Source organism: Podarcis pityusensis, assembly GCF_964106645.2.
Source record: "Podarcis pityusensis genome assembly, chromosome: 11".
Lineage (NCBI taxonomy): Eukaryota > Metazoa > Chordata > Lepidosauria > Squamata > Lacertidae > Podarcis > Podarcis pityusensis.
In genome coordinates, this window is record NC_138036.1 from 16,683,423 (window position 1) to 16,701,949 (window position 18,527).

At 44.4% G+C, this 18,527-nt stretch overlaps 1 protein-coding gene across 4 annotated transcripts in view; it reads left to right on the forward strand.

The window, feature by feature from the left end:
• Positions 1 to 16,736, forward strand: part of RAI14 (retinoic acid induced 14) — a 94,050-nt gene extending 77,314 nt beyond the window's left edge. For 3 of the 4 annotated variants that reach the window (XM_080973443.1, XM_080973442.1, XM_080973444.1), the window contains exons 8-18: positions 309 to 415; positions 1,819 to 1,997; positions 3,125 to 3,153; positions 5,224 to 5,313; positions 5,867 to 5,953; positions 7,437 to 7,497; positions 8,709 to 8,827; positions 9,343 to 10,881; positions 11,726 to 11,875; positions 13,879 to 13,944; positions 14,216 to 16,736. In XM_080973443.1, coding sequence (XP_080829569.1) covers positions 309 to 415; positions 1,819 to 1,997; positions 3,125 to 3,153; positions 5,224 to 5,313; positions 5,867 to 5,953; positions 7,437 to 7,497; positions 8,709 to 8,827; positions 9,343 to 10,881; positions 11,726 to 11,875; positions 13,879 to 13,944; positions 14,216 to 14,317 — 2,529 coding nt within the window. In that variant the 3' untranslated portion in view covers positions 14,318 to 16,736. The remainder of the gene's footprint in view (positions 1 to 308; positions 416 to 1,818; positions 1,998 to 3,124; positions 3,154 to 5,223; positions 5,314 to 5,866; positions 5,954 to 7,436; positions 7,498 to 8,708; positions 8,828 to 9,342; positions 10,882 to 11,725; positions 11,876 to 13,878; positions 13,945 to 14,215) is intronic. The other variant, XM_080973445.1, reaches the window with a different exon arrangement.
• Positions 16,737 to 18,527: the final 1,791 nt, after the last annotated feature.

Here is an 18,527-nt window from a genome sequence, read left to right on the forward strand (position 1 = left end):
GGTTTTGGTTTAAGAACGGACTTCCGGAACAGATTAAGTTCATAAACCGAGGTACCACTGTACTCTGATCCTCCCATGAGTAAAGGGAGCTCAGAACTCAGCAAAGGTAATGCAGTGGGGTTTTACGTGCATTGCTGCATGGCTAGCTGTTGTCTATTGTCCCTTAGACAGCAAGATTTTGAGCACCTGTTAAAGGAGGTTGCACACCTGTTTTCACATAAGAGTTACATTCTCTGAAGTTAATCTTTTTTAAATCTACTGAATAACTGATAGCGTTTAATCTCTTTTTTATTTTTTAAAAAAACTAGGATGGGAATATACCTTTGTTACTGGCTGTACAAAATGGCCACACTGAAGTAACCAAATACCTTCTGGAGCATGGCGCAGACATCAATTCCAGAGACAAAAATGGAAGGTACAAATAAACGTACTTAGTACTCACAAACTTTTTCAACATTAATTGAATCTAAGGATCTCCTAATCCGAGATCAGATTTTAGATTCTTCACCGCTAAATATCTTACGTTGTGGTTTAGGTCCAATTAAGCTGTCACTGAACTTCTTGCTTATATTTATTAGCTTGAAAGCTAACAAAAAGCCATGCAAGAGATGACATGTTTTTCTGGTTCTTCTAAAGTCACCAATTTCTCCGTGACTTTCAGAGAAGCTGTTTTGCAGCATTTGACATCTTGAGGCACAGCCTAATAAAGTTGTCAAAGCTGTATCCTTTTTGATGTTTTCCCTTCTTGCAAGCACTCATTATGCCTCTTCCCCATCCAGAGGCAGGTTACAGTGAGATACAAAATTCTAGACTGGGTTGACACAGGCTGCTGCTGCAAAAATAAAAGCTCTTCTGGCAAAATTATGGTCAAGCAGAATTCTGTGTGGCTATATGGTCAACAGGGGATCTTGTCCACCAGATACATCTGTCCTACAAATTCATTTTGAGTAAGGCTATCAGTAGCGGCTGGCTATGTCATATCTCTACTGTCGGAGAAAGTATGCTTCTGAATACCAGTTACTGGGAGCCAAAACTGGGCAGAGTGCCATTGCACTCAGGTCCTGCTTGCAGGCTTCCCTTAGGCGTCTGTTTTCTGGATGCTGGACTAGATGGGACTTGACCTCATCCAGCCCTTTGCAGCATGCATAAATGGCTCAACCTCTTAGGGAAAGCTTTACTGGTTCACTCTCAGGTGCCTGCCCTCTCTTGCAGTGATCTCTTACTGTAGATCAAGTTATAGATATGCTCTAAATTCAAGTCAGGACAAATTTTGTTGATGACACTATGACCATAACTTTCTGCAGGAGTAGCAAAGTGTCATCTTATCAGAGGAATGCCTGTCAGCTTTTTCCACTTCCTGGACTCAGCTGACTGCCCAATCTTCTTCTGCTGCTGGAACCTGTAGGCACTCGTCTCCTGTAGGATAACAAATGAGCCACAAACTCACAACCTTCAGGGGGTGTTTTTTTATTTTTTTATTTTTTTGAGGGGAAAATAAATTCCCCCCCCAAAAAATCATTAGTTTTCTCTTATAACACATAGACAAAAACACAAAAGAAAAACATTACATTCAACACAACATAAAAACTTAACAATAAAAACACACAAAATAAAAGAATTTTTTCTTCTTATTCCCTGGTGTATTTACATTGCTAAAAGACTTCCTTGACACCCTCCAATCTGGATTTCATCCTATTACATATTTAGCAGTTCCCAATTTCATATTTATAACATCAGTATCTTCAGGGGGTGTTACTGCTTTGCTAATCTCATGCCTGTGGCTCCTCCTTATATTCTCTGTTTGCCAACTTGCTCCAGAACGGCTCTGATGCTGGTGTGCGAAGCAGGAAACCTCAGCATTGCAGAAGTCCTCGTCCGAAAAGGTGCAGACATAAACCTGGTGGATGCGCTTGGACACAATGCCCTGCATTATGCGGCAGTCTCTGAAAATACAGGGATTCAGAATCTCCTTCAGTTGAAAATTGTTCAAGACGCTGGTATGTCTACACTTCTTAAATTATGTGGTAGGATTCCCTATGATAAGGATGGGGAACCTGTGCCCACCCCCCGATGACATTGGACTATGTGATCCCTGATTATAGGCCATGCTGGCTGGGGATGATGGGAGTTGGAGTCCATCAACATCTTTGGGGGCAGGCACATATTCCCCACCCCTGCTATAGGGGTTACCTGGGGAGGCATGAGGTTCTTACTCAAACTTTCTGGACTGTCTATGCCAGAAGTCAGGATGCTGACTCATAGAACTGTAGAGTTGGAAGGGACCACAAGAGTCATTAATCCAACCCCCTGCAATGCAGGAATCTTTTGCCCACCATGGGCTCAAACCCACGAGATTAAGAGTCTCGTGCTTTACCAGCTGAGCTACTCTATCCATTCTCCTAGTCTCTGTTTTACCACCTTTGGTAGAGCTGCTTTGATCACTGAGCTTGGCACACAGCCTGGTCTTTGGACTGTCAGAGGAATGTGCTATCTTGGGTCTGTCCAAAGTGGGTTGCTTGGTTGAAAGTGCCCTCGTGTCTCTCTGTGCAGAAAAAAGATTATTACATTGCGGAAAGAAGGCTAGGCTTCAAAGATGCATTGGCTTCGGCTGATTAAAGGTAAAGGGACCCCTGACCGTTGGGTCCAGTCGCGGACGACTCTGGGGTTGCGGCGCTCATCTTGCTTTATTGGCCGAGGGAGCCGGCGTACAGCTTCCGGGTCATGTGGCCAGCATGACTAAGCCGCTTCTGGCGAACCAGAGCAGCGCACGGATATGCCGTTTACCTTCCCACCAGAGCGGTACCTATTTATCTACTTGCACTTTGGCGTGCTTTCAAACTGCAAGGTTGGCAGGAGCAGGGACCGAGCAACGGGAGCTCACCCCCTCGCAGGAAAGAAGGCTAGGCTTCAAAGATGCATTGGCTTCAGCTGATTAGTCCTTAGTAAATGCCTGGTTCCCAGCCTATGAGCTCAAGTATTCTTATTTGCATCTGAAACCATATGAAGAAAGGGGCCTGCTTCCTAAACAGCTGTGAGTTTAGGATCTGAATGGCAATTTCTTAAGCAGAAAGAAGATATCTCAGGTTTTCGATTAAAAGGCAATGTTTTGTTTTTTCATCTACAGATGTCAAGTCACCAACAAAGCCAAAGCAGGTAAAAAGGAAAAAAGAATCAGAAATGCTTTATTACCATAATAACTATTAGCCTCAAGCTCTGAAAAAAGAAGTAAAGGCTTAGAAAGTAATAATGGAAGTGATTTGGTTTGTTAAGTGATTTCAGAAGCATATGCAGTTTTAGTAAACTCATAGATAGTTCCCTTTCATTGATATCTGTATGGTATTGGTGAGATGGCTGTCTCCTCTCATCTCCAACCCAAATATCCTTTGTAAGGACAGGGCAAAACTCGCTCTGTTATGACATGTTGTGACGGGAATCTCCAATGCTTTTCTGTGCACCATTTTCCTGAATATCCCCCTCCAATCCAAAGTTGCTTTGCCCAGAAGGGTAAATAAGCAGACATGCATAAGGTACCTGTATGTTTTCCACCATGGAGCAATTTTGTTTGGGGGGGGGGGGAATGGCACAGTGAAGCATTACAGCCTCCTCCCTCCAGCACCATGGGCTGTGTGCCCACCAACGACTCTATGGCTGCTATTAACACACAGTCTTGCGTCAGAGCAGCAGGTCCAATGGTAGACTAGGGTCTAATGGTAAACGTGGGAAACTGACTCGCTTTCAAAAGAAACAGGCTCACACTGGTTTCATTTGGACATAATGTTAAACTGTGGTTTGGCATTACATGAACAATCCTTGAGCTTAAGAGCAATTCCTCTCCCTTCTTCTGACACAGCCATGGGGAGCAGTTCAAAAGCCTTTGATTCCAATTTTTTAAAATTAACCTCAATTACTGGTTACATCTGAAATAGGACAATCTGTTGTTAACTTTAATTATGGCGTAGGGAAACAAGTCACCTTCAGCCCATCATTTGCACAGGGCTAGCTGATTTCCCCAAAACAGGGATAAGGAACCCATAGCTCTCCAGATGGCTTACAACTCCCACCATCCCTGATCTATGGCCATGCTGGCTGTGGCTGGTGGGAGTTGGAGTCCAGCAACTCTAGCCTTACCCTAACTCTTCTGTAAGCCATAGTTAAGATTAACCATAGCTTCTGGTTTGGCTCTAATGAGTCACTGTGGCTAACTGAAATTGGAAGTAAAAGTTTCTGATTTCATGACTATGCCAGAGGGAATCCCACGAACCCCAAGCCAGCACATGTAATGCCAAACCATAGTTTACTGTTTTATCCAAACAAGCTCAGTGCGGCCTCCTGATGCCCTGAAATAGCTGACCGAGTCTTACTAGTTTTAAGGAATTGCTTGGCAAGAGTAAGCTTGAAGAAAATGGCAGAGTAATGGCAGAGTTGCTTCAGTGGTCATGTACAGCTTCCATAATAAGGGAGGGGAAAGGGGATGTTCATCTGAGCAGCCAGTTGGACCCAAGTGTGAATTCCCCTTTTATGGATCTCAGCAGTTACAGATGATTTGGTTGATGATCTGGGTGGCTTGCAGGCGAATCAAGAAACAGAGAAGGAAAGTGGGTGGTGCAGATGATTTTGACATTCACAGGGTGTTTACTTGTTGCAAAAAAAATTAGTTTGGGGGCAGGTCTAAAAGGCCCCTAAACCAGGGACAGCGACTCCCATCATCCCTGACCTTTGGGCCATGCCTCCTAGGGCTGATGGGAGTTGTAGTCCCACATTTGGAGGGTGACAGATTCCTCGCCACTGCTCTGAGCAATTTATGAACACGAGTGACCCTGGAATAGAAGTAAACAAAAAGGAAAAGGAAAAATATCTCTCCCTGGGGGAAAAGAAAGGCATTTAGGAAAAATGTAAGCAAATTGCTTGAGGGCTGTGAAGAGCAGCGCATTTTGAGATCACTGCTCCATGGGAAAGGGTTCGCTTTATTCACTCCATCTAATGTAATGAAGCATGTTGCAAAATGGGGCATGGTGAGCTCAGGGTTGCGCATGTGCAATATCCCTGCATATAGAGGAAGTACCTTTGAATGAGTTGAGGCATGAATGTGCTTTTTTTAAAAAAAAAAGAAATAATCTCTTGTACCTTAAAAGGAAAAGGAAAAAAAAAGAAGAACTTTTTTTAAACGCAGACCTTACTAACCAAACTAACAGACCTCCCTTTTCTGGCCTGTGACACTTCCAGCATGACCAAGTCTGTAGATTAAGTTCTGAAAGAAGTGGAACTCCAAAAAAACGCAAAGCCCCACCACCACCTCCTGTCAGTCCTATCCAGGTAAAAGAGCTTAAGTCCAACTTGAACACATTTGCAATGTCTAGACGGGGATGGGCGGGTGAGGAATGTCCTGTCGGGAATAGAGCTGGTTAAATTTGCTTTGTGCAAATCCTTTTTTAAAAATGCGCGTCTCATGTATCATGGGCGAATTCTCATAAGGATAGAAATAGGACGGTCTGTTGTTTGAAAACCCATCTTGGTTACGCTTTGCAGGAGGGCCGTTGGGAATATGACCAGATCCTAAGTTTAGAGCAGTGGGACTTATAAAGGTGCTACACGCATTAAACTCTGTGACAGTCTTGCTTTTTAACAATCGGCTTTAAGATTCCCCCTGGACGGATGCAAACCAGCTTTGCACATGAGGAGCACGTAGCGTCTTAACAAGAAGTTTAATATTAAACCGAGCCGTTGCTTGGGCGATTGTCTGACTGCATGGCTGCCGCTGGCTAAAGACAACTTCCGAGTTGTCTTGCTTGTATTGAACTAACAGAGAGCGATGACTTCTGCTAGCAAGAGGCAGTTTGTGTCTCTGAAATGCATTCATCTTTTGCAGCTTAGCGACCTGTCCTCTCCACATTCAACAACTTCAACCCCAGTGTCTGGGAAAGGCCAGCCTTCATTTGCTGAGCACGGATCCAAGGTATGCTCCATTTTTCAACTCTTGCTTCTGGCTAAATGTAAACCCTGTGTGTTTATAGTGAGTTGCTTAAGGTGACAAAAAGATTTCATCACCCCAAGGAAGGAGAGCAAAGCTTCACAACTGTGACCTAAAGCTCTCCAAAGGGAAGTGTAGCTGGAAATCAGTAAAACCCAGGGGGTTGCGATGTGAAATGTATTGTTGGGAGTTGCGTCTTGCTTTTTTGATGTCTTTGGCATCTTTCCGCAGGGCCTGTAAGACGGAGTTGTTCCGCCAGGCCTTTGGTCAGGGCTCAGCCTGACGCCCCTTCTCTTTTTGTATAAGAACTAGTATGAAAGAGGCCTCCCAGCATTCTCAGAGGCCCATATAAGAAAAGTGTAAACAATTGGGCCTCATGAACATTTACTGTTCCCAACCCTAATCCTGCGGAAAGCCATCTAATTAGATTTTAATTTGATCCTGACTTGTTTTTAGGAGGTAATTTAATTATTGCTTGATTTTATACCAATGTTATATATTTGATGTTAGCCACCCTGAGCCCAGTCTCGCCGGGGAGGGTGGGATACAAATAAAAGTTGTTTTTTAAAATTATTATTATTATTATTATTATTATTATTATTAATTATTATTATAATATAGCAGCTTTGGGGAGGCAGTCAAGATTAGGGCTGTGGCACATCAGCAAGGGGAGGCTTCCCTCTTTCCCCCCATTCTGTGGTCCTGACAAAAATAAAAGAATAATCCTCTCCACTAAAAGTACTGTTGTTTAATAAAAGACAATTGTGTTGCTCCCAAGTGACCTGTTTAGCATCCTGTGTTAGCCCGCCAGTGGTTTTCTTGAAACCAAAGAACATACCAGTTGTTTAAGCAATAGACGTGCCTTTTGTCAGCTAGGGACAAAGAGTACATTTTACATCCATTTCTGGATTGGGATTAACCTGGCCACTGTAGTCCAAACATTGGTAACCTCCAGACTGCACTACTGCAATGCGTTCTATGTGGGGCTGCCCTTGGGCCTGGTCTGGAAACTCCAGCTGGTGCAGAATGTCAACACTAGACTGTTGATGGAGGCAGACAGCCAATAGCATGTGATACCTCTGCTGAAACATCTGCACGGGCTGCCCATGTCCTACCAGTCTAGTTTCAATGCCCTGAGCAGCTTGGGTTCAGGATACCTATTGAAACTAATACACATGACTAACTTAGGGCCAACGGTGGGTTTACAGTTGAATTCAGTTGAATACAGACCATGAAGTTCACATTTGATAGGCAATTGTATTTGCTTGCTTTTAATCAAACACCTGCCTTTTAACTATCCCAAAAGCTGGGAAAGCTGCAGCTGAGTGACAGTTCCTGACTAAAATGCATTGGCCGTTACTTCACAGGGGGGCGGGATTTTGAAATGCAAGTATTTGTGCTTTTTGATGAAGACTGCCATGTTGTTAGCCCTCTCTTTAAACAAATGTTTATGTATTTTGCATTTCAGCAGGAAGATATCAGTGCCATTCACTCTGATGGCAAGGATGGGATGAGCGATAGTACTGCAGGTATGGTGTAAGACAGATGTTTTGGCTGACCTGTCACTTTCTCCTTCCTTACTCACCCACCCACACCAAACAACCTACCAACCAAAAAAAAGGTGCCTTCTCTCATAGAAAGTTGCCATTTGGCATCATGGTCTGTTATGCTAGGATTGTAAAATTCACTGCCCCATTGTTTGTCAAGCATGCTTGGCAACATCTTGACCCACCTTCCCTTGAAATTTCCATGGAAGGAGGCTCCGCCATCTTTCTAAAAATCTATGCATAGTGTAGTATGTACAAAAGTAGCATTTTGTTTTGAACCGGGGGGTTCCGCTTGGAACTCCTGCTTAACTATTAAGGGCATTGGACCCAGCCATTCATGCACACGCTCATATTCTAACCAAGCTTACAGGGTTCCTTGGAAGAAGGAAGGGATAGAAACACCATTTATTTAAAATATTTATGCTTGCCATTACCAAAGGCTTAAGGCAGCTAACAGTGTTAAATACTTCCATTTAAGATCACCCTCAGCATAAGCAAAACAGCAGCCAAGCAGCGCCAATCACCGACCCCTACCCAGCAATTTAATGCCCCAAGGTTTTCCCAAGCAGGTGGATAAATAACATCTACTTGAAAATTCATAAGTGGCTTGACATAGGTGGCCTTCTCAATGTCAAAAAAGTTGTTTGTTTGATCAATGTATCCTTAGGCACAAGAGAATCTAACTAAGTTTCCATAGACAGATACCTCCACAATCAGGTGTATATCTCTGGAGGCATTATTGGCTGCTCTGGTCTGAAACTGGTTTTCTAGGCTAATGTCCATTGTCCATGGGATTTTCACCATAAAAGTCTCAAGACCTAGAGTGACACAGCTGTGAGCCTGTAGCTCATTCTCTGCAAGAGATCAGTGCAGATCCTTTTCAGTAGCAACTGCCGGGCAGGGAGGGAAAATGGGGAGCCCCATGCACTGGCAATGTGTAACCCATAACAGAATACCAAAAGAGAATGGGAAAAGGTTCTCCATCCCTAGTCCAATAGTTAACTTGAAAATTTGCAGGCTAGTTCACCAAAAAGAGACTAGCAAGTAGAGATAATCCTTTGCTTTCTTTTTCACTCCCCCCCCCCACTTCCCTTCCATTTCCAGATTTGCTTAACCATGTGTTGACTGAAAGCCTAGAATGATAAATTGTATTGTATTCCTTCTCCTCCCCCCTTCCGTTTCGCTTTTTAAAGGCGCTGATAGTTTATTGGATGTAAGTTCAGAAACAGACCAGCAAGACTTGCTTTTACTGTTACAAGCAAAAATTGCATCTTTGACCTTGCATAATAAGAAGCTGCAAGAAAAATTACAGGTATGTATTAGCAGCATCCATGGCACTGAACAATCACACATTGGGGGCATGTTTGCAGAAGGCTCCAGCTCATGCAGATCTCCTCCATGTAGACATGCCCCAATTATTTATATTTATTAAATTTGTATGCCGCCCTTCATCCGTAGATCTCAGGGCAGCTCACAGCATAAAATGCATGCCTGACAGCCCTGCTTTCTCTCCGTACAGTGTTCATGTTAATTGCATGGAGAAAAGAATACCCAAAGAGGGCTTTGCTTGAAAGATGAGGGAGGAGGGTTTGGAATTCATTATATGACATTGGAATCAAATCTGCGATCTTTGAAAGATGCAAGTACTCTTCTGGAAATCGGTGCATGCATGCAATCTTGTTTCGTTCCTTCTGTTAATTTGTTCCTGTTGCAGCCCTCTCTATTTCTCGAATCTCTGCAAAAAGGATAAGTTATTATGAGAAAAGACAATAAGAGTTTACAAAAAAAAGGTAGTTGTTTAAATACTGCCATCTGCTGTCTCTACAGGCACGCGCACTCAAGACAGAAGACCTGGATGCAACACTGGATTCTTCTCGTTCCACCTGTGCGGAGTTTGATCACTCAACGGACAGGCTAAGTGAGAGCTCGGCAGCAGCGGCTCAGGAGATCAGCTGCTCTTCACTGAGCTTAGCACAAGCTCAGGAAGAGGCGAGCAGTAACGAAGTGAAAATCAGACAGCTGCAAGACAACTTAAAGGAGGTGCAAAAGAGGCTGGACAGCTCAGAAGCGAAGAGGCGGCATTTGGAGACGCAGCTTCAGTCCGGAACACTGGATACCCTTTGCTTGCTGAACAGCTCTGACATTTCCGAAAATGGCTCCGACCTCAACCAGAAACTGAGAGAAACCCAAAGCAAGTACGAAGAAGCGATGAAGGAAGTCCTGCACGTCCAGAGGCAGATGAAGCTAGGCCTGGTGGCTTCCGAAAGCAAAGAGGCGGACCTGCAGGAGCTCAGAGCCACGTGCGAGGAAGTCGAGGCGCTGAAGGAAGAACTGCAGAAGGCGCAAGAAGAGGGCGAGAGGCTCCGAGCGAAAGTGAGAGAGCTGGAGGAGAAGCTGGCGGAGAGAGAGAGGGATGCGGCTGGCATGATGTCAGCAGAAGAATGCGAGGAGATGAGGAGCTCCTATTGCTTGGTTATTGAGAACATCAACCAGGAGAAGGCGCTTCTGATTGAGAGGTACAAGGAGGGACAGGAGGAGATCAGGAAGCTCCAAGAGAAGCTGAGATGCCAGATGGCGTCTGGAGATGGTGAGGAAGCTGAGGAGGTGAGAGATGCAAAGAACCAAATGATCACTGAGTTGAACAGGCAGGTCAGCAAGCTCTCTCAGCTGTACAAAGAAGCCCAGGCGGAACTTGAAGATTGCAAGAAAAGAGGTGTTGCAGAGGATGCCGATTCAGGATGCATCCCTCTGGAGGAACACGAGAAGCTGATGGAGGTCACCGTCTTGCAGAGAGAGCAAGCCGAGGGCGCCCTGTTGGAAATGAAGGCCCAGTATGCAAAAGTGTTGAGCGAAGCAACCCAGCTCCAGAACCTGGTTGATTCCCAGAAGAAGAACTCTGTCTCCATAACGGAGCATCTCCAGGTGGTCACTGCTCTCAGGGCTTCGCTGAAGGAAATGGAAGAAGAAATCGGCGAGCTCAAAATGCAGATTCTGCACAAGGAAAGCGAGGTGCAGCGACTGCAGAGGGAGCTCTTGGAAGAAGAAGCCGCTGTGTGCGAAGCTATGGTGCCCAGGGCATTGTATGAAGAGCTCCGATCTTCTTCAGAGGGAGAAGTCAACTCCATGCTGTCCAAGGTGAAGGACTTGACAAAAGAGAGGGAAAACCTGTCTGCGGATCTTGCTCATTTGAGGAAGGAAATCTCACAAGTGAAAGGGGAGAAAGAGAGCCTCCGGACTCTCCTGGAAGCCAAGGAACAGGAAGTCAAAAGGCTGCTTCATCAGTACCATCAAGCTCAAGAAGAGCTGCTTGAAATGAAAAAGGCCTCTGAGAATTCCTCGAAACTAGAAGAGGATAAAGATAGGAAGGTTAGTAGATCCTTAGTCTTTTTGGGGGTGGGGTGAGCACATTTGGAACAATAAGAAAGTGTCATAGATCAAAAACAGTTGCCATGCAGAGGTATGCCCACTCATACCAGTGGTGCTGTGTAGTTGGTCACAAAGCACCCTATTCACAGAAGGCAAACTGAGGCTAAAAGACTGAAGCCCATGAACCTGAGTAAAAGGCAAAATATTCAGTGTGGAGTACACTCATTGAAGTCAGTGGACTTAATTCCCTTGATTTCAAGGGGTCTACTCCAAGCATATAGGGATGCGGGTGGCACTGTGGGTTAAACCACAGAGCCTAGGACTTGCCGATCAGAAGGTCGGCGGTTCGAATCCCTGCGACGGGGTGAGCTCCTGTTGTTCGGTCCCTGCTCCTGCCAACCTAGCAGTTCGAAAGCACGTCAAAGTGCAAGTAGATAAATAGGTACCACTCCAGCGGGAAGGTAAACGCCGTTTCCGTGCGCTGTTCTGGTTTGCCAGAAGCGGCTTAGTCATGCTGGCCACATGACCCGGAAGCTGTACGCCAGCTCCCTCGGCCAATAAAGCGAGATGAGCGCCGCAACCCCAGAGTCAGTCACGACTGGACCTAATGGTCAGGGGTCCCTTTACCTTTACCTTACTCCAAGCATGAGTTGGTCTCACCAGTGTCTCCTTAAACATGCTTTCTGGCAGTTTCACTGCATGTTTGAAATCACTTACCAGGGTTGAAGCAACAAACAAACCTATGGTTGACATTAAGTAAGATCTCTCAGCCAAATGCTTTTGGGAAGTTGTGTTTTCTTCCATCCTTTAGCATGCTGTCCCCTGTTCTTTCCTCCCGTACCAGATAATGGACATGACAAAGGAAGTTAGTAAATTGAAGGAAGCACTGAACAGCCTGTCCCAACTTTCCTACTCAACTGGCACACCCAAGAGACAAAGCCAACAGCTGGAGCTATTGCAACAACAAGTCAAGCAACTACAAAACCAGCTGACTGTAAGTTTATAGATTATGTAATTGTGCAAATAAGTAGCTCTCTGCATCTGCCAAGGTTTGACAGAAGATGGGAGAGTGGGTGTTATCTATATTTTTAGTCGTTCAAAGTGATGCAGAGGTTTCACCCTTGTTGTATCCCCACCCCCCAAAAATAATCAGTTGTGAGGAACTTGCATGTAGAATTTTTGGAGTGCGTTTCTGAGAATGTAGGCCTATTATAACAATGTAAATTGAGTGTGAGTGCACAGTAGACCCTGGTTACTATATCTGCAGTAGAATGTGGTGTTCTTTCATGGCACGAGTGCCAGATTCCATAAGGTTTCTGTGTTCTCTGAGCAAGCAGCATTTCAGGGAATATTCTAAGCTTATTTGTTCATTGTATTTATATCCCACCCTTTTCTCCAAGGAGCTCAAGGTGGTCCCCCGCTGTGCCCTGCCTCCTCATTTAATCCACACAACATCCCTGTGAGGTAGCTCAGGCTGAGAGGCAGTGATTGACCCAAGGTCCCCCCAGTGAGCTTCATAGCTGAGTGGGGATTTGAACCATGGTCTCACAAGCCCTCGTCCAACACTCGTAACCACCGCATAACAGTGTTTCTCAAGCTTGGGCCCCCAGCTGTTGTTGGACTACAACTCCCATCATCCCTAGTTAGCAGGACCAGTGGACAGGGATTATGGGAGTTGTAGTCCAACAACAGCTGGGTACCCCAGTTTGAGAAACGCCAGACAACATCTAGGACATAAAGCCTCCGCCCCACACTGGCCCCCTATCTAACTGAAACAACTTGCAACAGAAGTATTGAGTTGCTGTTGCTGTTGCTGCTGCTACTGCAGTTTCCTTCTCTTGTGCTGGGTTCCTGCCTTGATACCCAACTTGGTGGACTAGAGGTAAGGAAATCACACCAGGAGTGCATGGGGTCCATATGTAGAGTTTGCTCTAGAGAGGCAATGTGGTGTCATGGTTAAGAGTGCTGGACTAAGACTTGGGGGACCCAGGTTTAGGTAAGGCAGCCATGAAGTTCTCTGGGTGAGGATGGGCCAGAAACGCTCAGTCAGCCCAATCTACTTGTGAAGGTAAAAAGAGAGCTGACCTTGTACATCACCTTGAGCTCCTTGGAGGAAAGTGGGGGGAAAGTATAGTAAATAGATATATAGAGTGATCAAACTGTGTGTGTGTGTGTGTGTGTGTGTGTGTGTGTGTGTTTGCTTGCTTGCTGCCTATCTGACTGGGTTGCCCCAGGCACTCTGGGCGGCTTCCAACAATTATAAAACCACAGTAAAAGAGCAAACATTAAAAACTCCCCCATATAGGGCTGCCTTCTGATGTCTTCTAAAAGTTAGATAGTTGTTTATTTCCTTGACATCTGATGGGAGGGCATGCCACAGGGCAGGCCCCAGAAGCTGGACCTCAGTGTCTGGGCTGAACAATGAGGGGTGCAGACGCTCCTTCAGGCATATAGGGCCAAAGCCCTGTATTATGTTGTAGTAATATGATATCCCTTAGATGGGGAAGTTTTGCAACAGAGGAGTGGAATGGGATGAATGGAACTGCTTCACCTTCCACTTTCCCTTAGAAACTTCTAGCACCATTGCTTAAGTAAGTTTGGTACCCTTTATAGGAGCAGAGCGTAGCTGTGGCAGCCTTCGAAAACCTGGTACCCTCCAGATGCATTGAACTACAACTCCCAGCAGCACATCTGTGCTTGTTACTGTTTATGGGATTTGTATTCTAAAACACCAAGCCTAAGGGGAGCTTCAGAAGGGGAAACAGCTGTACCATTTGCAATAGAGAAGGGACCATAGAGCTATCACCACACAAAGTGTATTTTATCCCACCAGTTTGGACGCAAAAGTTTGCCACCACTTGAACTGCTGTGAATCAATGCTGTGTTCTGGATTACAGCAACCAGCATCCCCTTGCCCTAAAACTAACCCCCAACTCCTTTAACAATGCAGTGTGTGATAAGAGTACCTGCGTGTTCACTCTCTACCTTTGTTTACAGGAAACAAAGAAGCAACACCAGGAGATAGTCTCTGTTTACAGGACACATCTGCTGTATGCTGTGCAGGTAAGAGAGTCTTCCTCAGGAAATGCCCTCCCCTTCTTAAAGAACTCAGTAGATTATATCTGTATATTACTAAAGCAAATAGGCAGTGTGTGCATACACTACAGCCAGCACAACCTCTTGAAGGCATTCCCTCCTGTGTGAGAGAGGGTGTCTTGTAACATGGCACATTTCACAAGCACCTCTTAAAGTCATCCTTTCCCAGCCTGCTCCCCCCCCCCCCCGATGTTTTGAACAGGCCACTAATATATTTTTATCTTCCATTTCTTTCTAGGGCCAAATGGATGAGGACGTCCAGAAAGTGCTCAAACAGATCTTAACAATGTGCAAGAGTCAATCGCAAAAGAAAAGTGAAACGATTTTTGCCGATCCCTAATGGTGCTGCTCTAGAGATTGAGACTCGCCTTAAAATGAGATTTGATTGGCATCCCCCCCACCCCCAGGAGGGAGCTGTCACATGTCTCTGCCACTCTTATTTCTTTATTTTTATGTATTATGAGCTAATGTGTTGTCATGTCTTCCCCTTGCCCCCAACCTAAAGTTCCCAGAGTGCTATTTTTGTGTATTGGAACAGAAACGTACAACTCTCCGTAAATTGCCATTACTTTAAATCAGGGGTGGTCAGAGTCTGACCTACAGTATTAGAAAGTGGCTCAGTGCTTCCTTTGGTGCAAGCCGTTGGAGGTCTCGGCTTGCAGTGTTGCATTTTGGATATGAATAAGTGCATCTTCTGGAGGTGGGGGAAGCGATGGATTTTTCAGTTCTTGGTTATCTAAAGAGGGGGAAACAAACCGGTTCATAGGTTTTAAGACCCTCCAACGTCCAGGATAACAGTAGATGCAACTCGGATTTTGAAATTCCTTTGGCCTTGTTAATTGAACGGTGTGGCAGGGGGAGCCTCCTTGATAAGACAGGGCCCACAGCCTGTACATACTACAAGACCAGTGATGTGTACTAACTCGATAACGTAAAGCATAAACTTGCAGGTTAATGAATTTCGAACACGGCTAATTCTGCTAAAACCCCAGTTTCTTTATCAAACAGTAGGTCAAGCTATCTATGCAAATCCTTGCAGTGCTATTGGCTATGGAGCTCAGGAGGAAGAAAACGCAGCGTTCCAAACTACAAACAAGGGATCTGAATGAACTCATGATGTTTACAGTGAGCGCTGTTGTCTCACGGTTCCTAACCTCACTTTTGTAAAAGATCTCCTCTACAATATATTTTTACTGGCCCTCAAATTTAGAAATGTCTTTTTGTAATTAAAGCCATTTGCCTATTTAACACTACTACTTCTTTCTGTTTATCTGCAGTAGCCTTTAATACCAAACGATTTAGGCGGTGGCCTTTTTCTCCATCTCTCTCCCCATTCGCCCAGCTGTTGTAAAATGCAGCAGAGGTATCCCAATCCCCTGGGAAAAGGCTCTGTTGAAGCAGAACTGCCCAAATACTGTACAAAAGAGGAATTACTAGCTTTCTTGCCAAATGTTGTAACACCAAGAAGCACAGAGAAGCCTTGCGTTTTTCATTTTCAAGAGCAGTAACATCTGTATGACATAGGAGTGCTCCTGCAAATTGCTTTCATGCCTACAAATCATTTAGCAGAAAAAGATAACACTTATAACTCTGTATGTGATATACACTCAGGTATGGATAGAATGGGTCCAGCAATAGAGTGTGTCTCTCTCTTGATTATTTTTTTTTAAGTATACTGTGTGATTATCCTATTTCACCAGCCACTTTCACACCAGATTTATGTTGTAAACTGCTTTCAAAACCAGGCTTAAACAAGCATGACTGCTTTGGCATCTCCCAGCCTACCATGAGAATTGCAGCTTTCTGGGGGATTTTGTTGTTGTTGGAGACCTGCATATAAATAGCCAGGTGCGATAGCAGTTTTTCAGGTTTTAAATCAGTTTGCAAGAGCACTCCTATAAGAATCAGGGGGGCCTTCTTTAAAGCCTTTAAGAAGAATTGGGAATACCATACGTGTGCTGCAACAGCGGTTTTGTGTGTCAGAGAGACCCAGAAGCCTAAGGAACTTACATTATACCTAAAGGGAATAACCATTTTTATTGTCATATGTTTTCAACTTACAGCATGGTTTTACTCCTATCGTCTGCTGCAGAAATTCCCAGAGCTCTTCAATAAGTGAAGTCTATAGGTAGGCAATTTACTCAGTGCCTGAGGGACTACCACATTTATCATGTGCTAAATTAGCCTTCCCTGGGGCTACAGGTGTGGTTGGACTACAATTCCCATCATCCACGATCCTTGCCATATTAGCTGTGGATAATGAGGGTTGTAGTCTTCTAGCACCTAGGGACTCAAGGCTGCATTAAATAGTAGCCTACCATTTTATACAGCAGCCAAATTTAAATGGATTAAGAACATAGGATCTCCTGGGTCTTTATATTATTATTAATATTATTATTATTTGAGTCTCCTTGGTTTAACTAATACCTATTAATTTGGACAATATTTCATAGTTAGATACCTTTTTTTAAACGTTCCAAAGAAATGTGAAAGTTCTGCTGCAGTACTTACAAAAATAAAAATAACAGGTCTAAAATATGCCAAGAAATGCTGCCAAGTATAAAACTTGAGGAACCGTTTTGTAGGTTGCCTGACAAAAACCTTAGCTTTTACCTTGTTTTGTTATGTGTATTTATTATGATTATCATTGTGGAACATTGGAAATTGTACACTATAGCTTAGTGATTGTCCTTTGTATGTAATTTTACAAACGTTTCATTCCGCAAATAAACAGTTTCTTTTTTTTTCTTTTTTTAAAATCTGCCTCTTATTTTTGTCTAATACACTTGTACTAGCAGCCTTGTACTAAGTTTTATTCGGGAATTCAAAAAACCAAAACGAAAAACTGCAGTTTGAAAGATTCGGTCCGCCATCTAAACTCAAACGGGTGTGCAATTATATCCAACCATAGATGAAAAACTGTTTTTTGATGTCAGAAACCGTTAAGAGGTCTCTGAATTCACAGCAAACAGACAGACCACTTTCCAAAATATATTGGCGATTGGGACATTGTACTGAACCCAAGGGAAGAAACTCAAATATTTAAAGAACATAAGAAGAACATGATGGATCAGGGCAATCATCTTGTTATCACAGTGGTAAGCTAGATGCCCATGGGAAGCCTGCAACCTGAACACATCACCTCTCGCCCCTTCTGCAGCTTCCAGCAATGGGTGTTCAGAAGCACACTCCCTCTGACAGTGGGGAGAGAGCATGGCCTTATCTTCCATGAATTTTGTCGACTCCTATTTGAAAGCCACCCAAGTTGGTGGCCATCTTTGCCTCTAGTGGGGGCAAATTGCATAGTTTGTGTGCTGTATGAGGAAGCACTTTCTTTTGCCTGTCTTGAATCCACCATCTTCACTGGAAGGCCACGTGAGAGGGAGAAAAACTTCTTGCTTTCTACTTTCTTCATGCCATGCATTATTTTATTGACCTCTGTCAGGTCTCCTCTTACCTTTTCTCTTGCTTTGAAGAGGCCCTTCCTTGGGTTCTCTTTCCTCACCCAGCCTTCTGAAGCAGACCTGGTGTAAGTGTGCAACGCACCTGGGGTGAATGCTAGGGCCCACCATTGACAATCACAACACCCACAGCTCAGCTGGACTATAGGAAGGATTAGGGCAGGCAGTTGGGTGCCACAATAGTGTGTAGAGTGGAATCGAGCCCCCATAGGGCACACTTAAATCACCAGCACCACACTGGCCCCTCTCCTGAAATTGGGGGGCATAATTAAAATGGGAAACAGAGTTGGATAAAATGGCCATGCTGTGGTGATCCAGGGGTTGAATCTGAAATCAAGCTTAGATGTAAGCTTGTTGGTGTCTCTGGTATCTTCTCTCACATCGTGGATGTTGGTTTTTGTGGTGGATGCATGCTCTATATTATTTAATTAATACTATTGCCACAAGTTTGTCATGCAGTAGAGCAAAGAACTTTGATAACTAAGATGGCATCCCCAGTGAGTTTAGATGCCACTCTGTGCTGCTCATCACCTTTGGGAGGCCATAAGTGTTATGTATTAAATATTTAATAATTATATAATATTTAATTTATTTAAAATTGATATTATTCTATTTAATAATAAGGGACTTAGATGGCAGTCCAGTGGCAACACTGAGCAAAATTACAATCTCACCAGGCGCCATTAGACCTTCTCATAAGCACATCTGGGGCACAGCAGTATAATTAAAATGGTGGCACCTGTGAGTACAGGTCCTGCACTTAGGCACAGAGGTCTGCTTGATGCCAAGCAAGCAGCCTGCCCACCAACTACACACTTTACACACTAGCTTTCCTGTTTAGTGTGGATGTGTATACACACAGAGATTAGATGGGGTGGGTGTGTATACATACATACAAACACACACACTTTTGAGATGTAAAACAGAATGGGACATTCCCAGGTGGTTTCACAATCAATTCCCCTTCCTTGGGAACTCTGGGAATTGTAGGCCTGTGAGGAGAATAAGGGTCTCCTCACAACTCTCACGCGGGTGGCGCTGTGGGCAAAACCTCAGCGCCTAGGACTTGCCGATCGCATGGTCGGCGGT